This window comes from Eptesicus fuscus, chromosome 7 (assembly GCF_027574615.1).
Source record: "Eptesicus fuscus isolate TK198812 chromosome 7, DD_ASM_mEF_20220401, whole genome shotgun sequence".
In the NCBI taxonomy this organism is placed as follows: domain Eukaryota; kingdom Metazoa; phylum Chordata; class Mammalia; order Chiroptera; family Vespertilionidae; genus Eptesicus; species Eptesicus fuscus.
The window spans coordinates 89374060-89396410 of NC_072479.1; the positions used below are offsets into that span (position 1 = coordinate 89374060).

General features: G+C 53.5%; 1 protein-coding gene across 2 annotated transcripts in view; it reads left to right on the forward strand.

Annotated features, from left to right (window-relative positions):
* The window catches only part of ELK3 (ETS transcription factor ELK3), a 64752-nt gene that overhangs the window by 17850 nt on the left and 24551 nt on the right, over positions 1–22351 (forward strand). For both annotated transcript variants that reach the window (XM_054719378.1, XM_054719379.1), the window contains exon 2: positions 8087–8295. In XM_054719378.1, the coding sequence (XP_054575353.1) occupies positions 8089–8295 (207 nt within the window). In that variant the 5' untranslated portion in view covers positions 8087–8088. The remainder of the gene's footprint in view (positions 1–8086; positions 8296–22351) is intronic.

Sequence of the window (22351 nt, forward strand, 5' to 3'; positions counted from 1 at the left end):
GTCCCAGGCACCCGCTCATTCCAGTTAACCTGCTTCTTCGAGGTACAGAGAAATAGGGGTGTCCTTCTGGGACAACCAGTTATTTGTTGACCCCGTGGATGGAGCCCCTCTCCAGCTTCCAGCCCGGGAAGAACACGCGCGGTACCAGGAATGTCGGGGAGCTTGGGGACATCGCCGAATGAGGGGTCAAAGAGGTACCCATCCGAGTGGGCCTAGAATGGGAAGAGGCCTCTTGCACCTCCACGTGGGATCGGAGGTCTGGTCAGGGCAGTGATGCGGTGGGGTGCGGTGCGGTGGGGTGGGAAGTGGCATGAATATACGGATGTGGGAGGAAGTAGAAGGGCTCAAACACACTTTCCCAGCCCAAGTCGATGTAGCCATCGCTTTACTTTTCCAAAGGAAATTCCCACAAAAAAAGTCACCTACGAAGCAGTTGACTTGTGTCTAACGTGCCCAGAGATAACACAGAGCTTCAGAAGGAAAGGGGTGGATCACTGGGCAGTAAACGCCTGTGTTGTTATTACAGTGGCTATCATTGATTTCCCCTGAAAAATCTTTTTCTTTTCTCCGGTGGAAGAGTCATTTGGAAAACATTGCAAACTGTAAAGGGTCAGTAAGTAGGCTGCGCGACGTCGGCTTTCCCTCTCTTTCCCTGCGCATTTTACTCTCTTTAAAAAACGGGCAGTCTGTCGGTGTCCACAGAACCAATGAGAATACAAACACTTGTTAATAGATAAAAAGCTTTGAGGGGCACGAACTTGACCTCACAGAGTAGCATTTTTTTTTTTTTTACATGCAGCTATTGACAATAATTAAAATATTTTCGAAAATACATTTCCATAATCTTAGTTCCGCCTACAAAAATAAAGGTTTCAAGTATGGGCTGCGTAGTTACCAGATCTTATCCTTATTAACTTAATTCCTTAAAATTAGCCTTTGCTGAGTTACTGCAGACCTCAGGTAATACATATTGTTTCCCAATTCCTTGACTTAAGAGCAGGGTTTGTTTCAGATAATGAAATGGTTTCTGCCCTCTCTCCTGGACACTGATAATGAAATGGTACAGAAACACTCCGTAGATGCCGCTGTAGACAGAGGAGTTGGACAGGGGAGTTGAATCTAAGAGAATTTTTGCTATGAAGTGTTCAAATCCATCCTTATTTCTCTAATGTGCAAGTTTTAACAAGCAGAAAAGACCGGTACTTACTGAGCGCCTGCTTTACTTATTTCTTACACAGTTCTCCTTTCCTTGGCCTCTCTCACTTCTGACTAACGTTTTTTTAAGTCGGCTAATTTCTTTAGTTCCTACAATGCGTAAGCTTTAGAAAATGAAAGACAATAATTCTAGCTCCTCAACTCCCACCTCAGTGTAACTTTAAAAATGAACTCAGGAACATGCAAAGAGAAGTGTTAGGCTGCCATCAATAGAAAGAAGAACAAATTAGTGGGTATTTGACTTCTAAGAATGGAAGCAAAAAAAACCTCACGCTTTGCATAAAGATTCCGGGCAGCCCCATCTCACATTAAGACGTCTGGCGCCACCTTGTGGCAGACCGAAAGAATGCCTGCTTCCAAGAACAGGAAAGCAGCTTCAAGGCAGCCTGAGAAGGGGGGCTCCCACAGCCCACAGCGGCAGGTCCAGGTGTGGTGGGCTTGACGCTTAAAACAATATGGGGGAACCCTCTTTGTGCAAAAAACCCTCCTAAAGTTAGAAATGTAAGATCACGAGGGCTCTTAGACTTGTGCAAAGTGATGGTCCCTGAGTCAGCCTCAGGGTGCAGGTTCAGGGGACAAGGGGATGCTGGTGGTCCTGGGGTAGAGCTGACTAACTCTCCCGCCAGCCCCGCGGGGGAGCTCAGTCACCCGGCTGCTGAGACACCGCTGTTCTCCAGGCCCAAGGGGGCGGCTCTCTGTGTGTAAACTGCAGGTCGTGGCACTCCAGGTCCCGCTGCTGCTGCTTCCTTGGCGTTTGTCATTGCAGTTCCCACCCCTGCCTTGTTATAACGTCTGCCTGGTTCCCTCCTGGATTAATGGGTAAAATTACATCTTTAACCTGTCTTCATTTTTATATCTGTCAGAGAGCCAGGATGTTACCCAGTGTGAAAGTCATTGTTATTATTTGTGTATTGACTTCAGAGAGAGGAAGGAAGGAGGGGAGAAAGATAGAAGCATCAATGATGAGAGAGGATCATTGACTGGCTGCCTCCTGCACGCCCCCCTGCTTGGGATCGAGCCCACAACCTGGGCATGTGCCCCTGCCTGGAAATGGAACCGTGACCTCCTGGTCAATGCTCAACCACTGAGCCACACTGGCCAGGCTGAAATTTTTTTTTTTTTTTAACAAAGGCATTTTTCAACTCTCAGTTTCTCAAGGAGGCTTTCCAAGGCTGCTTGTGCATCCCAGGCTGCCAGCCCTTCCACCGGCTCTGGCTGCATTTTCCCGTGAAGTCGGTATCGAGTTCTAAGGGGCTCTTCTTCCTGTCAGAGCCGTGGCACCTTAGAGTGGACTGATCTCCGTAGATACGTAAGCGCAGAGTTGGATTCTGTAATTACAACACCGTGTAGAATTGCCTGCATTCAGAATAACCTGCGGTGTCATTTAGTAGTCACGTTTGCTCTTGGTGGCCTGTCCTCTCCCCCTGAAGGCACGCCCCATGAGGACAGTGATCTTCGTCTTTTTCGTTCACTGATATGCCCCAAATACCCAGCGTCTGGGCATAACATGGGACACTCACAAAAAAGGACAGGAGTGGGGAGAATTGCGTTTTGGGGAGCATAGTCGTGTAAGCACATTTTACTCACAAGTACCTACGTTGGCTCAGTCCTTGCCATAACTTTTGGGTGAGCGTTGGATGCGTTTCCACAAAACATCATCTATCCTATGTAAAATTAACCGCTAATCTGCGTGGAGGGGGGATGTGTGTTATCTGTGAATTTCATTTTACCGACCTATGAGAATTACAAACCTTGAGGAGCCTATATCAAAGGGAGAACGTAATAAAAATTTTAATGAAAATCATTTGTCAACATGGGGAAACCTATTAATTTTCCCCCTGTGCCTTTGAAAGGAGGTATGTTTATTAGTCAAATTGGACAGCCTGTTTTAGACGATCTAACTATACCCACTGCGGCAAGATCTAGGGTATATATTACAGAGGGAGAGCAGTTGGGGCAAAGAGCAGGTAGCCTTGTTCTCTGGAGAGGCCTGGAAGCGGGCCTGCCAGCTGCTGTACTGTCCCGTCCGGTTAGCTCCGGGGAAACGGTGACCATTCACTGCAGGCTGCGCGACACGCGACACGGAGGTGAAGTTACTGTCAAGTGCTGAGGAGCTCCTCTTCCTGTCGGGGTGGTGACGCCTTAGAGGGCTGATCCTCTCAGATATCTAAGTGCAGAGTTTGGTTTTGAGTGGCATTACAATACGCGATGGAATCTCATACATTCAAAATAAGGTCTGGACAGGGGGAGGGGAAGGAGAAGCATTTTCTAATGAGCAGAAATTTGTTTTGGAGGAATGCTTTTAAAGCATGTATATAGCATTTCGCTCATGTGTTTGATGCATTTTCACTTATTATTTTTTTTAAAGAAAATTTTTATTGGTTTTGAGAGAAAGAGGAAGGGAGAGGGAGCGTGAAACATCCATGACCCGGGCTGCCTCCTGCACACCCCCTACTGGGGACAGAGCCCGCGACCTGGGCACGTGCCCTGCCTGGACATCGAACCGGCAACTTTGTGGTGTATGGGATGCTGCCCAACCAACTGAGCCACAGCGGCCAGGGCTCATGTGTTCTATGTATTTTCAATGGAGAGTTTTACAAATCAGCTAAATGAGGCCAGGCTGATGAAACATTTTAACTTAAAGCTGGCCTCTGTTTGCATAATCATGTGCACAGCCCAAATCTCTAGTATCAACACTTCTTTGGATTTTTTATTAGATGGGAGCCAGAGTACACTGTTGAGTTACTCATACTCCTCATAATGGAGCCAGATACACTGGATTTTATCACACCTGCATGTTAAGACACAGGGCTTCTTTGAGGAATTAATTTTGGGGGAAAAAACCAAACACTTAGATTTTTTTTTTTCTGGTGAGAGAGAGATTCATTTGGATGAATTTGCTATTTCGGCGTTGGCGGTTGTTGGAAGAGCATGCTCCCAGTCACGATGCTAGATTCCTCCTTTTGCAGTGTCCCAGAGGGAACAACGTTTGTAGCTGACAGGGGCGTGATAGAGTGTGAAGCGTGATTGTATGTAAAAACAACTGTGCAAATGGTGACACTTAATCACGATTAAAATGAGTTAAGATTTGAATTAAAATCAAAGAAACACAGTGAGTGAGCGCTCTTGCATGGAGAGCACAGCGGTGATGTCAGCTGGTGGCCCCTGCCCTCCTGGCCCCCGTGCCCCCGGCCCCCCGCCCCCCCCATACACTCACGTATTCTAATCCCACCTAGGGCTCTGGCCAGAGGGTGTGGGAGGGCTCACAGCTGTCTTTGGGGCCCACTCCATCCCAGGATTACTTCTGCCAAGTGTTGAAGGGAGTGACAGATGTTTCTAGATGTGATTATTAGCTCACAGGGAAATATTTCTGAGACTCATCTCTGAGTCATGTGTGACTGGGATTTTCAGCAGAAGAGATTTGTGTGCTGTGCAGTCATCGAAACTGGTGGACCAACCCGGGCGGAGGGGTGGCTGGAGAGCGCTGGGGAAGCGGAGAATGAGGCCCTTAGCCTTAGTCAGGAATGGCTTGATGTCTTCGTCACCTTCACCTCCGGTGGAGCTGTGTTATTCACATTTAACTCGTCCGAGTAACGCTCCAGCCCTCAGTGGTGGCCCGGCTGTGACACCTCGACCTGGAAGAATCCAGGGGGAAGGAAGGGAACGTTCCACAGCCCGCCCAGCCACCAACCAAGCTCTCCTGGCGTCTGAGAGTTTGCGGGCAGCTCTGTGGTTCTTGGTTCACAGCTCCGTGCCTCCCCTCGGCCCAGTTCCTGCATTCCAGAAGTCTGGGGGGCTGTGGGGAGAGGGAAGGAGGGGACTCATCTGGAGGTCCCCATCTCCACCACTTGCTCCTCTGGCTTTTCATTTCTACTCTTTTACCTCTCTGTTTTCTTTCTTCCATTTCCTCCTCCTACTTTTGTCTTAGGCCACGGCCATTGTGCGCATGGTGATCACTGAGCCCAACGGAGCCCTCTGAGTAAGGACATGGTCAGCCAATCCCTCTGCATCTCGTAGAATACCTTTTGTAAAGTGCTGGTGATTGTAAATGTAGGCACTACAGTGTAAAGACATTGCACCCCAGTAAAGAGAGAATTTTTAAGGCATAGACAGCGGGCATTGTAATAGTCAGCTTTTGCTGCAATGGTGCCATGTAACAAACGGCCCCTAGACTTGCTGGCTTACAACAGCATTTCTTTTTCTCCTGGGTTGGCTTCAGGGATGCTACTTCAGGCTGTGGGACCTGAGACTGGGCTCCAGGCTTCGGGTTGAGTTCGGGTTGGGCCCATGCATCACAATTTGGAGCAGCAGCTTCACAGTGGTAACAGGAGCACAGGAGGAAAAGTACAAGCATGTGAAGCTCCCGCAAACGCAGCTCAGATCCATCACGTTGTAGCTTCTGTCACCATTCCATTGGCCACGTCAAAGCCCATGGCCAAGCCCAAATTTCAGTGGGACGGGGAAAAAGTACCCCATCCTTGGTAGGGCACTGTTGCACGATTATGTGAACAGGGAAAGGAGGGAAGGCTTGGGGGCGTTCACCCAGCCTGCTCCATAGCTCCCATGCACACCGCCATGAGAAGGGATTCCAGGAAGCGCAAGCAGCTCTGAGGAGGCCTGCGTGGGAGGAGCACTGAGTGTGAAATGCATAGAGGCGTTTCCGTGGTCCTCCCGTCCCCTCTGGAACACAGTGGTTCGTGTCCATTGCAGGTGGGGAAGGGCAGGGGGCCACCACTTTCCCCTGGTCCTTTGCACCCTAACCTCCAAACCCGCTGGCAGCCCTCGGCCCTTTGGAGCAGGTTCCTCTGAGCATCCCCTTCAGGTTTCAAAGATATTTTTAAAGTGACTTTCTGAAGTCCTTAGCTAAAAACACACCAAAGAATTTGAGACAACAGCTAGCAGTTCTTAGTGCCAGTGATGAGAGGAACGTCGGTGGCTCATCTGTATTATAAAAGGCCAGTCGCCGTAATGCCGTAATGACCAAAGGACCGGTCACCAGGAGGTGCATTAATGGGTCCCGCCGGCACGGCGGGTGTGGGTCTCGCGCGATTTCGCACGCTGGGCCTCTAGACCTCTGATAACTGGAGGGTGGTTCGTGTCAGGAGCTGGAGCTGGAGAGCTGCTGTGTATCACAGCAGTTGTGCTTACAAGACTTGTGAGAGGCAACGGGGTTTTGATCCAACAAGACAGTGATTTGCAGTCTCTCAGACGGAGTGGCCATTGTGCGGAGGGTTGATTTCCCCTTTAAAGGGCCACACACAGAATGCCGTGTGGGTACTTGAGACCACTCCTCATCTGCTTTCCTTTAACTGAGAAACCCAGGTTGCTTAGAGAAACAATAAAATGCGTTCCTTTGGCTAAACATGTGAACGGCAATGAGGAAATGAATACTTACTGGATGGCGAGGTGATTTCACATCCTGGCCACGTGGAAAGGCAGAAAAATGAGTTGTCAGCCCGAAACCTGCCCCTCTAAGAGGGCTTCATGGGAGGAGTTGCGGAGATGGCCACAGTATGGGGACAGATAACTCTCCCGAAGCCATTATTCTGGCTCCCAGGTCTCCCAGGGGTGGGAACCCTCACTGTTCCCTGGGTCCAGTCACGCCTCCTAGGACGTCACTGTCCCCTCCTGGCTGTCACAGTTCTTGCTGGCCTTGTCCCCAGCTCCCAGCTTGCCCATAAAGCCTCTCTGCCTACCCGAAGCTCATTTCCCACCCTCTGTTAGTCCCTGGCCTCCTCGGCCCAGCACCGACTGCCACCCCATCCTGCCCCCATGGGAACCCAGCGCACGTCCTGTGTCCGGTCACCTCAGCTCATCTGAGGTGAAGCTTTTGACTGCAGCCCAACCACCTCTTCTTTCCTCGTTGGAAGAGTGTCGCTAAGAGAGATGGATTATTGTCATGGTTATTGTTGCTGTTATTATCGGGTTATTGTTGCTGTTATTATCGGTTTTAGAATCAGTGCCCGTTGCCATGAAAGTCCTCAAACGCCTGAAGTTGGGGGACCACCTGAGGGAGTGGGGGGAAATGCCCTGGGGAAGGCCCTCTTTGAACGGGGTCCCGGTGAATGAGTAGGAGTTCGCCGGCCTCCAAAGCCAGGGAACAGCATTTTAGGCAGAAGGAACAGCACTTACAAAGTCCACACCCGAGTCCAAGGAAAAAGATAACATTTTATAGGTTTTCCCCTCACAGCGGAGAAAAAAAATGCTGTTCCCGCCTCCGCACGAATGACAGTGGGGTTTGATCTGCAACCTGACGAATGCCTGGGAAAGTGCGGGACATCGGCCGGCTGGGCGCATGCCGCACCCGGGCACCGTGCAGGGTGCTCAGAGTGCCGGGAGTACAGAGAGTAAGCCCACAAACACCCTTGCTCGCGAAGCTCATGCTATAGTCACCCCGACTGACATCCCCCAGCCTCTTAACCCCAGGCCCCCACGCACATGCACGTATCAAGGGGTCCAGCCTTTGTAGCAATGGACGGACTAGAGACCGACCGGCAAAGGAGTCGATAGGATGGGTGGACACAGACACTAGTGTTAAGTGGAGAACCATTTGAATGGGGTCTAATGCTACAGGTGGGCAGTTCGTTCCATCATTTTTCACTTTATTTCCGATGCAACCCTGTCACCTGTGGGGATGTGTGTTGTGAACATGAGGGCCACAGGGCCGCCCTGTGTTTCTGAACCGTAGCTGTTTCCAAAAGGCAGCCCGAGGCACCCGATTCAGAGTGGCCTGGTGGGATGGACATGAACGCGCGGGTATTGGGTTCCCGGGGAGGGGAGAGGGGGCACTGAGGGTTCACCGGCACCCCCTGACCCCCCCTCTTGTCTTGTCCTGTGCACGGCTCTGACCCGCCCCTCCCTCCCTCCGCAGGTATGGAGAGTGCAATCACGCTGTGGCAGTTCCTGTTGCAGTTGCTGCTGGACCAGAAACATGAGCATCTGATCTGCTGGACCTCCAACGATGGTGAGTTCAAGCTCCTCAAAGCAGAAGAAGTGGCCAAGCTGTGGGGACTCCGCAAAAACAAGACGAACATGAACTACGACAAGCTGAGCAGAGCCCTGCGCTACTATTATGACAAGGTAAGCCCATGCCCACCGGGAGGCGGTGGTCGGGGGTTGGAGCGCCCCCTCCGTAGTTCATGGGTGAAAGCACAGAGCCGAGTACTGTGAAGCCCGTCAGAAAGTCAGGCAGAGGCGATGTATGCCGTTTGGGTTGTTTTGTGTGTGTTTTTGAGAAGAACAGCTATGGAGATGTCTTTTCCCAGAAGCCCTTTGGGTCTGACTTGCAGGTCCAATTCTATGCCGTCTGCATTTTCACCGGCAGTAGCCGCAGGACTTTGCGAACAACAGAAGTTAGAGGTGGGTAGGCTGTGGGGCTTCCCTCGCGGTTGCTGGGGTGACAGGAAGCATGTTAAACTCGAGCAAGTCTGTGGATCTCATCTGGTTTGTAGTTCCCGCACCTGGGCCTTTCCTGGGGGGATGGGAGCGTGGGCGTTTCGTTCAGCGCCTCTGTGTCCTCATTGATAAACTGGGGTCCGACCAGTCCTGGCTCAGGATCCCTGGGAAGACGAAGCGAGTGTTGTGTGGTCGGTGTTACTTAAAACCAAGCATGTCAAACTCGCGGCCAGCGGGCCGCAAACCTCGTGTATTGAAAGGAGTCGTGCGGCCCGCCGCCCATGAGTTTGACATGCTTGCTTAAAACAGTGCTTGGTACCTGGAGTTCGCAACTTCCCTAATCCGAAGAAAAACCACGTTCCTTTTTAAGTCAGAGCATCGTTGCCAGAGCCAGGACAGTTGTGCGTTTTAATCACTTCTGGAAAAAGCATTGCTCTTTAGCGGCAATCTCTTCGGGCCCGGAATTGTTGACCATCTCTGTCTGGCTGTGCTGTTGCTGACCATGTCGCCTCATCGGCAGAAAGACTTAGTCTTAATGAGGGAGAGCTGTTCTGGTTTTACTGCTCATATCGAAAGGCGGATTAAAAACTGATTGAAGTATTAGTTCCCGATCTATATTTAACGATTCCTCCTGCCATCGGCTTTGGAATTCGGGACAGAAGGATTACACGTTTCAGGAAGTGGAGGCGTCGTTAATTATAAAGGTTCCTTCGTGCGGTCGTAGTGGCATGTGATTACGGCATTGCCGTGTTCAAGGTGCTTTCCTTTCGAGTGGCAGCTGATCAGTCCCGGCTCAGTGCAGGGTCCCACGAAGACGTGGAAGCGCTTGTTGCAAATGGCGCTGCCTGCAAGCCTGGCAGACGGGCTGTTGGGCTATTGTTTTGCGTTTTGACCCAGGTCCTACGTCGCACGATGGGAATTGGGACCCTCTGAAGGAAAACGGTCGTCTCGCCAGCTGGCAGGGTGCCCGAGAGCCTGAGGCTTTAAAAGGAAATCATTGTTTTAAGTTCAGGTGTCAGAGGAAAGGAGTCCTGCCTCCGCGTCTGGGCCTCGGTTTCACCTCTGGACGCTGGGGCTGAGGACCCTGGGCCGTCAGCAGGAAGGGAGGTCGTGGGCTGGAAGTGACACGAAAAGACGGGCCCAGCTATTGCTGCTGAGGCTACCCCTGGTCTCCCCGGAGCAGGTGTTTTTAGTCTCTAGGGAAAGCCATTTCAGAGGCCACAGTCACCGGCACGTTTTGGTACTTTGTGTCTAAGGCACTGGGCTGAGGGCTCCCTACCCTCGTCTCCCTAAAACTACAACAGCCCCAAGACAGCCCCTCTGGCATCATCTCCTTTCTCAGGTGAGGATGCGGGGCTTTGGTGAGAAACCTGCCCACGGCCCTGCAGCCAGGAAGCCGGGGAGTCAGGGTGCCCACGTTCCAGGCCAAAGGCCCACGTCCCGCCTTCTGGGCCTTTCCTTCCTTTTGCCTCTGAATCACCTGAATGCCAGGTGGGCCGTCAGGCAGCACGAAGTGTATTGCAACCTTAGACATTGGTGGTTGATTATCAAGCACTTCAGCACTGAAAAATCCATTGCACACGGGGTATCAGGTTGCACCCAAGGCCGGGGATCCCAGTGGCCAGAGAGGCCTGCTCCCTGACATTGCCCCTTTCCTATCCTGCTGGGGCTCAGCGGGAGGCCTGGCCAGGTGACCTCTGAGCAGCGGCTGGTGCTGACACTGAGCGCAGGGGCAGCTCTCGTCCTGCGGGTACACAGTACAAGAATGTGTATACACAGTGTACACATATGTACACACGGCTGTTTTCATCTTCCTCCTGAAATATTCTCAAGTGATGATTAAGAGTGACGGTTAGACTCCTGACTTAGTTTAAAGTGAGATGAAGAGGGAGGAGGGGGTGGAAGATGAAGGAGGAGAGAGGACAGGCTGCGTGGGGGATGAGGAGAGAAGAGGGGGAGGGGGAAGGAGGGAGGAGGAGAAAGAGGGAGGAGGAGGAGGAGGAGGAGAAATGGCAAAAGAAGGTTACAAAAAGTACCCTGCATGTCATGTTTTAGGTGAATACCTCTTTCAATTTTGCCAAAGTTACTCTGTGTGTAAATGGAACCATATGAAATGGCCAACGTCTGACCATTTTGGACCCACAAAAATGGCGATCTTAAATGGCCCAGGCTCTCCCCTAAGAGACGGACTTGAGGAGGGTCTTTGTGAATGTGAGGCCCCTGGCCACTTGGTGCGCCCCACTTTGCACCACACGTGTGTTTCAGCTTCCCAACACTCGGCATGACCTTGTCTGCCATTTATTGTCTTCATCCCCCCCTCCCCCTCCCCTCATCCCCTTCCCCCTCCCTCTCCTCTGCCTTCGCCCTCCTTCTCTCCCTCCCCCTCCCCTGACACTTACTCCAAACCTGCTCTGCACTGGCTGTAAATTAGGTGACTCCCTACCTTGACAGCTGTGTTCTTCCTTCCTGTTGTTTTTTTCTGTCATTTGCGAGCCACCATCTCTTCGCTCTTGGCTGAAATTGCACCTCCCTGGGTTTGTCCTAATAGGGAAGTGTTCCTGCCACAGTAGACGGGCGTGAGCGTGCCATCATTTTTATATGGTATACGTGATATTTTTAGCTCATTCCGGAATACTGGAGATGGGTAGAGAAAAGGAGTGGAAAATACGGGCAGAACTTGGCCGAAGGCATCGGAGGAGGGTGACGGATGGGCTGATAGTGTCAGGCTGGGCTGAGGCACTTGAATCATCGTTACTCCAAAAATCGCCGTCCCCGTCCCCCCCCCCCCCCCCCCCCCCGCCCCGCCCCGCTCCTCCAGCAAGGCCGTTAGCAGTGTGACCTCTGGGCTGGAGTGTCTGGGTTTGACTCCAGCTCTGACTGGGTGCTTCGCCCAATCTCTCTGGCTCTCAGCTTCCCTTTTGGTAAAATGGGTGTAATAGCGTCTGCACCATGGGCTTGTGCTGGCGTTAGCTGAGTTCACCCATTAGCTGAGAACAGTGCCCAGACACATCAGGTGCCACAGAGATTACCCAGAGTCATGACAGAGACGATCTGTTCCGTATCGCTAATCGGAAAAGCTCAGGCAGGTGCAGAGGGGGAAACGGGGACCTTGCCTGCCTTCCTGCCTGGCTCGCGCACATGTGATGCCATCAGGAGCGCTGGGTTGTGCTGGTTAATGACTGAAGAGGGACGGCCACCGTTTCTTTACCCAATAGCCTATTTTTTAAAAAATACATGTTTTTATCGATTTTGAGAGAGAGAGGACGGGAGAGAGAGAGAGAAACATCAACGAGAGAGGAACATCACTGATTGGCTGCTCCTGCACGTCCCCCACTGAGGATCGAGCCCTCAACCCAGGCGTGTGCCCTGACCTGGAATTGAACTGGCGACCTCTTGGTTCCTGGGTCGATGCTTAACTGCCGAGTCACACCGGCTGGGCCCAGTAGCCTGTTTTTGCCTATGAAGACTGTTCTGAAAATTCAGCTGCGAAGGTGTTTTCCTATGTAAGTGACTCTTCCTCGCCCCCCTGAACCAAAGCGCACACTGTTCTGCACACCCCAGTTGGAGCGAGTCTCCCTCTTTTCTGAGCGGCCGGCACGGTCCAGGCTGGAGTCCCGCTGCCCCCCAGGTCTCTGAGCCGAAGTTCACCCATCGGAAAGCGGGCATCGTAACAGCACCTTCCCGCGTCGGTTCGAGTAGGATTAAATGTGACGAGAGGCGCTCAGCACTGCCAGGCGCTTGGTGGCGCACGCTCAGTAAACGCTCCTCATTTCTGTTATCCGTGCTCATAAAACGCACTGCATGGCCTTCACGTGGCCGTGGATAGAGCTGGCTCCCTCGCAAAGCTGTCCTCACGTGGTCTCCCGGCTCACCCACTTTGGCGGCTCTGGTACCCTGCGCGGGCTGCGGCACGCATTAGTTGCTCAGTTCATGTTAAAATGAATGAGCCGGTGGACAACATAATGTGGTGGACACTACCCAGACACAGATCACTCACATCAATGCTGACGTTAAGTAAGTGTTACAGTTAAACACACACATTGTACAGTATGAATTTCCAAGGGCGGCTGTAACAAACTACCACAAAGTGTGCGGCTTGCAACAACAGCTATTTCTTGTCTCAGTCCTGGAGGCCAGAAGCCTGAGATCCCGGTGTCGGTAGGGCTATGCTCTGAGACTCTGGGTAGGACCCCTCTTGCCTCTCCCTGGCTCCTGGTGCTCTAGCTTGGCCAGTAGCTGCATCGCTCTAGCCTCGGCCTCTGTCCTCACGTGGCGTTCTTCCTGTGTGTCTCCGTCTCCAAAGTTCCCTCTTGTAAGGACACCAGGTCTGTTGGACCAGGGCCTCTCCTAATGACTTCATCTTAAATTGGTTGCATCAGCAAAGACCCTCCTTCCAAAGGTCACAGTCACAGGTCTGGGAGTTAGGACTTCCCCATTTCTTTTTTTTTTTGGGGGGGGGGGGGGGCATCCTTCTACCCATAACACATACCTCTAGTTCACATACTGCCAGGTTTTCATTTAGCTTTTCAGAACTACACACAGAGGGGGGCGCCTTGGAGCTGGTGGCTTGATCCAGCAAATCCTCGGCGAAAACTGCTCCCCATGACAGAGGCAGCAGCTAGATTCAGCAGCAGGGATGGAACTGGATTCTGTGACAGGCACGTCCCAGCGTGCCTGCCGTGTGTCGGGCACCGTGCTGGGTCCCCAGGGAGGGAACAGGTGAGACCTGCCTCGGAGGGATTCAGACTCCCTGGGATTTCAGCGGTAAACGACTTAGATGGGAAGCAAAGCTGAGCCTGGTGGCTGCAGCCCCCGGTTAGCGATGGCGGAGACCCGGCGCTGGCCTCTGAGGTTCCCCGCCCCGCCTGCGTTTCTGTGGCCGGCTCATTTCCCAGGCACAGGGAAGGCTGGGCGGCCTGGGGTTTGCAGCCGAGCACTGCCGAGGACTGCTTCCCCCCACTTCGTTTTTGAAGAGGCTGCTGGGCAGACCCAAGTAAATTGCAGCAAAGGAGTGATGCCCAGCCCTGGATGCCCCTTGCTTTATGCCCGGGCATGGACCAAAGGCCCCTGGTGAGCTTGGAAACATACAGGCTAATGGGAGGACGCCTGTGTCTGAGTCCACGCGGGGCAGACACCGGAGCTGGCGGAGACCTCATGGGACATGTCGTTTGTGCCTGAGCATTTCCGTTACCCCTTCCCAAACAGCCGTCTCCGCCTCGCGCCCTCGGAGGTGGGTTTGTTTGTTGTGGTTCTGACCGGTTGAATTTGGGGGTAGGGTTTATTTTTTTCCTTAAGTTCAAACTGACTCTTCCAGAAGGTACTTTGATAACCTGATAAAGATCTCTTTCAGAGGTTTTATTGATGAGCATGTTAACAACTCTTTTTCACTCCTTAACAACATCGGCCGGACTTGGTGTTTCCACCTCTCACCCCGGGGGCACTCAGGTGGAGAGGAGAGGGGTCGATGCCCACAGCACACCTGGGACTGGCCCCGTTGGCTGCCCACGCGCCTCATGGCCCAGGTCTGAGGGGCACGAGGAACTGCTGGCTGCAAGGCCTTCATTCGCTTCCAGATGAGCTCTGGGTGGTTTTAGTTACACACCCGTCTCCAGCTGGCATGGCCCTCTGCCTTCTCTTCCATCATGGAGCCATTCCTTCTAAAACATACCCACTCCCCTTGAGCGGCTCAGCTCCTGGCTGGGAGACAGACATGCCAACCAGCTATAACAGAGCGTGAGGTATCAAACGCTAGCTGGGTCGTGATTCCAGCATCTTCCAGGAGAGACGGGGAGGCGGAGAGAAGGCCACCAGGAGCCCAGGACCCAGATCTGGAGAAATGAGGGTGACTGTACCAGGCTGAAAAAAGTTGGGAAAGGATCTACCAGGCCAGGGAACAGCATGTGCTAAGGCAGGGAGGCTTCTGACTTTTCAGCCTCGGAGGACTTATTGAGGGAGCGAGGGGGAGAAGAGGGGTTTGGAAGACTGGGTGGGAAATGGAGCTTGGGGTGCCTCATGCCAAAGAGTTGGAACTTTATGGCGAAGGCAACGGAGAGCTAATGAAGGGCTATACGCAAGGGAATGCCATGATCAGATCTTCATTTTAGAAATAAAAATCTTTGCTTCCTCTTAGTCTTCTCGGCATCGATCGTGTCCCTGATCTTTCTGGCCAATTCCCACAAATCGATCTCTCCCTGCTGGCTGAGTTGGGGCCTCCCAGCATGAGGGCCTGCATGCGCCTCTCTAGCGCTGCCTAGGGGGCAGAGAAGGAAAACGGGGGAGTCTGCCTGCCTCTTGTATGTGCTCAGCTACTGTACGCTGAAGCCAGGACTCTCGGGTGGCTGCAGAAGGAGACCTGGAAGCTCACACCATCCCTCATCCTTTTTCGGTCCAGCGTCCAACAGGGCTTTTGTCCTTCTTGTTGGCAGTGCACGCTCATCTCCGCGGGAGGCGGAAAGGGTTGCCAGCTCCCCTCCCATCAGGAGATGGAAGTGTTGATATGATGAAAAACCCTCCCGTCTCCACAGCAACGGCCCCGCTCCTTCTCACACTGTACCGAACAGTCTTGATTTTAATTGGAAGGGGTTTAGGGGGAGAGCAATCAAGACAGAGCCGCTGGCAGCATATTCCCAGAAGTAGAACGCATCCCCTTCTTAGCCGAATTGGATAGTTCATTTACAATCGGGTGTGCAGTCGCGACAGGAGGACGTTTGCGTGAATATTACACACCTGATAGCGACTGCCTGTGCCAGGGAGCCGGGCCCCGGCAGAATTTTTTAATTCCCCCAAATAAATTTTGCAAAGACAGAATGATGTATTGACTGTCAGGGTGGAGAAAGAACCCAAATCCAGCAAGCATTTGTATCCCGGAACTTTCTAGAACACCTGTGTTGGTTGCAAAGAAGACCCGTCTCTCCTGGACTCCATTCAGGATGCTGTGTGTGTGCCCCGCCCTGGCTTTACATGTGGAGGGCCTGCTGTGCTTTGTTGGGTGTCTTCTCCCCCTGCCCCCCATGTCATGTCAGCAGCTCAGATGGTTTGAAGTGTAACAGATGGCAGCTGGGCCCCGCCTGGGGGCCGAGGAGAGAGCCAGGGCCTCTCTGCAAGCCTTTGGCCCCGGGAGCTGCCTGGAGACCCGTCGGGGAGCTGGCGGCCGCGTGGAGGCCTTCCAGTCTCCTCACATGGCCTGGGGGAGAGCAGCAGGCACGAGGGGGTTGAGGATGCTGCCGGCCTTGCACAGGCTTCCAAGCCAGCCTCCCTGTGGCACTCAGTGTTCCCCCCAAATAGGCAGTTGCTAAGAAACACCCCGAGCCTTGGGAGTACCTTCCACACGGTTGGTGAGGCTGCCGTGCTCAGCGCTCAGCTGCCAGCACTCGGGCAGCCGGGCCAACTCCACTGACGTCAGGCTGCGGCCCCAGCCCACGCCGGCGTGCCGGCGCGAGCGTTCCTGCTTCTTTCCGGGCTCCTTGCTGCAGGACGTGTTAGTGGTTGTGTCGGCACACTGACAACACTCACCTTCACATCCTACCACCCACTGCCCACCGCCTGCCCACTGGCCCAGCTGCTCCTCCCCGCCGCCTGCCTGGCCTCCGGCCACAGTGATCTCAGTTCCTGCCCCAGGTCTGAGCTCACATGCCCATCATTGTGGTTGGTAATGGGCCCATTTTAGAGGTGGGAATTCTGAGTCTCAGAGAAGTTAAGTAACAGATCCAAGACGAAGTAGCTGGTAAGCGGCAGAGCTTTCCACCTAGGAGTCTTGACCCCCCGAGTCCACGCTCAGGATTATGAAGCTGGAGGATCACCTAGGTACAGAGCCCTGGGCCCAAACCTGAACCCCATATTCCCAATAGCTGATTATTACCCCAAGGCAGCCAGAGAGAGGAGGCCAGCCCCCCAGTGTATGTTGTTCAAAATGACAGAACACCTCCTGGCAGCACCCTCAGAGCCAGCTGAAAACAGGAGGCGACGGTTCTGGGGGCCTCCGGACACCCCAGACTTCCATGTGGCCAGGTGACGCTTCCTCAAGAAAACCAGATCGGAGCGTGGCTCCCGGTGGCCGCTGGGAAAGACTCCAAACTCCCTGCACCACCTGGGTCCCACCTGCCCTGCAACCCTCACTCGCATCTACTGGGACCTCATCCTTGCCTGCCCGCGCCCTCTGCCTTTCCCCCCCCCCCGGCCACCCAGCTCATCCTCACGCTCCTCTGCTCCACGGCTCCGCTGGTGCCTGCCACCCAGCTCATCCTCACGCTCCTCTCTGCTCCACGGCTCCGCTGGTGCCGCACTCACTGGCCGGCGCCCTTCTTTCTTACGCCCGGCATCTCTGCGGCCTGGGGCCTGCGTGCCCAGTGAGGGTGGAGGGAGGCAGGTGAGCGAGCCTGGGGATGAGCAGACATGCTGCTCGGTGGCACAGAAGGAAGTCTGTCATCTTAGAATGTCGTTGCTGGCAGCACCTAACTAACCATCCTGCCCACCTGCCCCTCTCTGAGTGAGTGCGGACCCAGATGGGAGGTGATTTTTTCAAGAAAATCGGTGGCAGAGCCGCCGGGATGAGAGCACACTCCCCGGTCACCTGTGGCTCTGACTCCCCCCAGCCATCTGCCAGGTGGCAGGTGGCCGCTCCAAGCTGGAAGTTCGCTGCTGGCAGCTCCCTGCCTGGCAGGGAAAGCAGAGGAGGACGTTTTGGGGGAGCAGTTTTCGGTTTTATTTTATTAACACTCCAGAGGCCTTGAATCAGAATACTCTTGGATGTTGAAAGAGAGTCGGGAGAGCTCAGTGAGGGTAGAAAAATGCTGCTAACGTCCATCCTGAGCCCCCTGGGCCGCGAGTCCCATCAGGCGCCTGTCATCGGCAGCGCTTTCACGCCAGGGGGTGTGGAGGCGGGTTCCCGCTGCAGCCCGCGGTGCCAGGGGAGGCAGACGTCCCAACCCAAACCACAAGGAAACCTCCCCCGGGAGCCGGCCAGTTCCGAGCCGGAGCCGGAGCCCTTTATTGCAGCACGCTATTCTTAGAAGTTGGAAGTGGGGTGAGAGTGGGTGTATGTGCGTGTGCAAGTGTGCACGCTCCAAAATTAAACCTGAAGCCCGTGCTTCGCCCAGCCCAGTGTCTCTGGCAACGTGACAGCAGGCTGAGCCCTCGGGACACTGTGCCTCCCGCCCCAGTCCACGGAGACTTTAACAAGTAGGTTTGAGGGTGTAGGTTTCCTGGGGCCGCCGTAACTAAGCCCCACATACATGGTGGCTCAAAACAACACACGTTCGCCCTGGCCAGCTTGGCTGAGTGGTTAGAGCGTCCGTTTGTGGACTGAAGGGTCCAGGTTCGATACCAGTCAAGGGCACATGCCCGGATTTGTGGGCTCGATCCCCAGTAGGGGGCATGCAGGAGGCAGCCAGTCAGTGATTCTCTCCCATCATTGATGTTTCTATCTCTCTCTCTCTCCCCTCTCCCTTCCTCTCTGAAATCAATCCAAATGTATTTAACAAGACAAAACAACAACACACGTTTCTTCTCTCAGTCCTGGAGGTCAGAAGTCTGAAGTCAAGGTGTGGGCAGGGCCGGGTACCCTCTGGAGGCTCTGGGGGCGGGTCCTTCCTGGCCTCCGGCTTCTGGTGGGTCCTGCCTCTGTCTTCACGTGGCCTCCTCACTGTGTCTCTGTGCCCTTTCCTCTTATAAAGATGCCACTCGTGGAATTGAGTGCCACCCTAACTGCAGTCGGATCCATCCCGACATCCTTAACTGATCCCATGTGCAAAGACCCTATTTCCAAATAAGGTCACATTCTGAGGATCTGGTGGGAGTGGATTTTGGGAGGGCACCCACCATTCACCTCCCTCCCCGGGGCAAGGCGGCCCCAGGGAGAGGCCGCTCCAGTGATGGGCCCCGGATCCCTTCCATAGCTGCTCTGTAGGGCGGCAGGTGTGGGGTGAGCCTTGCCCACAGCCAGTTCCTAGCAGAGCCCTGTGCTGCCAGCCAGCCGCTCCGTGTCCCCTCCGGCCTGGAAGGCTGGGGGTGACAGGAGCCTGGGGGTGACAGGAGGCAGGGGCTGCCACTGCCCGGGCCGGCACCCGTCGGACGCTCCGGGGACAGGGGCCGGATCCACTTCCTCTCCTGTTCCTCTGAGCCCCGCAAGGAGCCCTCCATAGGAAAGCATCCTCCGTGTTTGTTGAGGGAACGTTGGCTTGTTAAAGGGGAGGAGCTCCGAGCATGACTCCCACAGTGAGTTCTTGTTCTGACTTTGCAGAGAGGACAGTCGGGGTTTGTGTCGGGAAAGGGTGAGTCAGACCGTGGTCTGGGAGGGAACCCGGAGGCGGCGCTGAAGACAGGGTGTTGGCTGGGAAGCTGGCAGCCCGAGTTCACTTACTTGTTTGGGGACGCAGCTGGGAGCCCGGGGTCCCTCCTCTGGAAAGGGGGCATCCAGGTGGTGAGGGCTTACAGGACAAAGTGCGGAACCTTCGATAAACGGTGACGTCAGGCCCCAGGGAAGGAACTTAGGTTACTGGAAGGCCAAATGAAGTGGGAAGACAGTGTGAATAGTGAGGGCGCTCTACAGTGACATCATCGCTTGCTGAGGGACATTCCACTGGGTCACGTTTTGAGGTCCTACACGAACTGGGCACTGACATACGTTGTTCTTTTAGCAAAAAATCTACCCAGTGAGGCATCTTTGTTTCCCTTATAGAAGTGAGCAAACGGAGGCCTGCAGACGTTCAATCCCCTTCCCGAGGTCATAGTGAGGAGAGAAGCTGGGATTTGAACCCGGGTCAGTCCACATCCCATGTGGGCCTATGCCCTTGTGCGAGCAGCTCTCAGGCCCGTGGATGCTCAGAGGAGCCGGTCAGCGCCCCCCTGAGCTCCTGCGAGCACCGCTGCCGCTCCTGGGGGCCGTCACCAGGCTGTGTGTGTGTGGACACTGGCTTCCGGGCGTTTTCTCGTCATCCTTGCCTCTTGGATGTCACCCACTTAGAGGTAGGCTTTCGATGTTCAGTCTGCTGGCGTGGGACCACCAGGTTCCTGGCACCTCGTGCAAGGTATCCCATCAAAGCAGGCCCCTGCTTTACCTGTGGGTGGGCAGAGGCAGTTCCATTCCTGGTGAAAGAACAGCCGCAGGGAAGGCCGGCCTTCCTTCCCAGGAGCTAGAAATACCCGTCTGACAAGGACCACGCTTCCTACGCCCAGAGCTGGTTTCCCAGGCACCCTGGGCTACCCCGCGGGCACTCTGGCACGCAGAGCCCGCGTTCTGGCGGGCTGAACTGAGCAGCAGCCTCTGAGCCAGCAGCAGCTGCTTCCCCGGAGGTGTGATGGCGGAACAGGAGGGCTTCGGTTTTGGCTCTGGATAGGATTGGGTTCGGACTTCAGCTCCACCAGTGACTGGTGCTTTTTCTTTTTAAAAAAAGTCATGCCCGGCTGGTGTGTCTCAGCCATTGAGCATTGACCCATGCACCAAGAGGTCGCTGGTTCGATTCCTGGTCAGGGCATATGCCCAGGTTGCAGGCTTGATCCCTGGTAGGCAGGAGGCAGCCGGTGAATGAAGTTCCCCTCTCGTTGATGTTTCCATCTCTCCCTCTCCTTCCTCTCTCTCTAAAAATCAATTTAAAAAAATATTTAAAAATAAAGCTGACATTGCCAAGAAATGAAAATATATAGTCTGAATTTGATAAGTAAAGTACATGTATTACACATATATTTAAAAATGTGAAAATGCAGATAAGCAAAAAAATAAAAATAAAATTACAAGTCAATGGTAAACCTACCACCATTAAATATTACTATACATCTTTTGAGATTAATTTTTTTCTCCTTTTATTTAATAAACATGGTAGGGCAAAAGTAGGTTTACAGTTGTTCATATGGAAAATACAATAATTAAGCAAGAATACAAGAATAAACTCTGTGGACGAGGCCATGCATAGATGGGGGTAAAAGGGGATATATGTAATACTTGCAACAATAAAGAATTATTTTTAAAAAATTACAAAAAAGAATAAACTGTGTTTTGTGTACTCACAATGGTAAACCTACTTTTGCCCCACCCTATGTACTTACTTAATTAAAATAATAGAGGATCCCATGCGTGCTTTTTTTTTTTTTTAACCTGATGTATATTTAAAGGCATGGGGAAATGTTAACGATGCATTATCCTCTAACATAGCTGCATGGTATTCCATTGGAGGGCCCTCCCAGTACTTAACCCAGCTCTTTGGGGTGGAGAATTGGGTATAACCTCACTTCCAACCAAGAACCTCAACTTCTTCATCTTTAAAATGGGATCATAGTGCCCATGTTGCAATGTGTGTGTACAGTACGTCCTGGCCCCCCCCCCCCCCGCCCCCCGTAAATGCTTCTTTCCTTTGCCCTTCCTGGCCGCTGGTTCCTTTCATGTGGGGTATCTGCCCCAGCGAGATGAATGGCCCCAAAATAAATCCATCCCACTTCCCCACCCCCGGACCTCGGTGGCTGGCACTCAGGGCAGTAGCCCGCATGGCACTCCCCCAGAGGCTGAGCCCGACTGGGCCACTGCCCACACCGCGGAGCTGGGGTGCTCCTCCCGACTGGGCAGCGTTTCCTGCTCCGAGAGCACCCGGAATGTGGAGATCAGCTGGTGTCTGGTGAGTGTCCGCACCACTTGTCGAGCTGGACGTGGGGACGCGTGGATCCCACGATGGTTCACATCTGCTGCCCCCACCCCCGAATGGACTGGAATGTGTGAGGTTTTCTTCACAGTGGATGTCAGGCGCTGGCCACGCCAGGCATGACATACTGTAAGCCTTGCGTCTATTTCTTGTCTGAACCCAACTAAATAAAACCTCATGTTTCCCCGGCGTGGTTGAGATCTGTAAACCAGATGTGACTGTGCCTGCCATAGGCCCCTCTCATCGCCCAGAACTGGATAAAGCGGCCGGAGAGTGCACAGCCTTCTGAGAGGCTTGATTTTGAGTTGTCAGTCAGTTGTCACTGGAGCTGATAGAGGGTGGTTTTGTTTTTGTTTACGTGGGAGAATAGAAATAATTATACTACTACTAAGAGCAAGTAAATATTGTGGGCTTATCATGCGTGGCTGTCTTAGGCCTTCTGCTGTAAGCTTCCCGTGAATTATCTCCCATGAGGCAGGTCATAGGTCAGTACCCATTTTGTAGATGAGGAAACTGAGGCACATGGCTGCTAAGAGACAGGGGTGGCATTTGAACCCAGGCACTGACTCAGGCAGTGGCAGCTCTTGGGACAGGATCCAGCGGTTATTTATGGAAAGATCCAACCCTCTGTCCCCTGAATCCCGCCCTGCAGTGGGTGCTGGGTTAGGAAAGGGCTGGGCTGTTTGCTCGGAATAATCTTCTGCGTGACCTTTCCTGCCTGCCTAGTGAGCTGCTGCCATTTCCCAGCTTGGAGGACAAGATAGGAAAGATGCAACATCAGAGGACAGGAGTCCTTCAGTTCCTGGGAGCCCCCAAAGGTGGAAAATTAAGGGGGGCTGTAGTGGTAGTGGTGGGTCCGGCTCCTCCTGGGCAGGTGCAGCCCTGGGGGAATGGGGCACCGGTGGAAATGAGAGCTGGGATAAGAAGTCTGAGCACAGGAAGGCCCGCTCGTGACCTTACATCAACACCGGTGCCAGGCCAGAGCTGCTGCAGGCGGCAGGTATTGCCCAGGACAAGGACACGTGGAATTCCAGTTTGTTAAGCTCTTGTAGGAGGCATGAGGTGATAGGGGTTTGCATATGGCCCTGCTGTCTGAATGGGGGTTTTCATCTTTT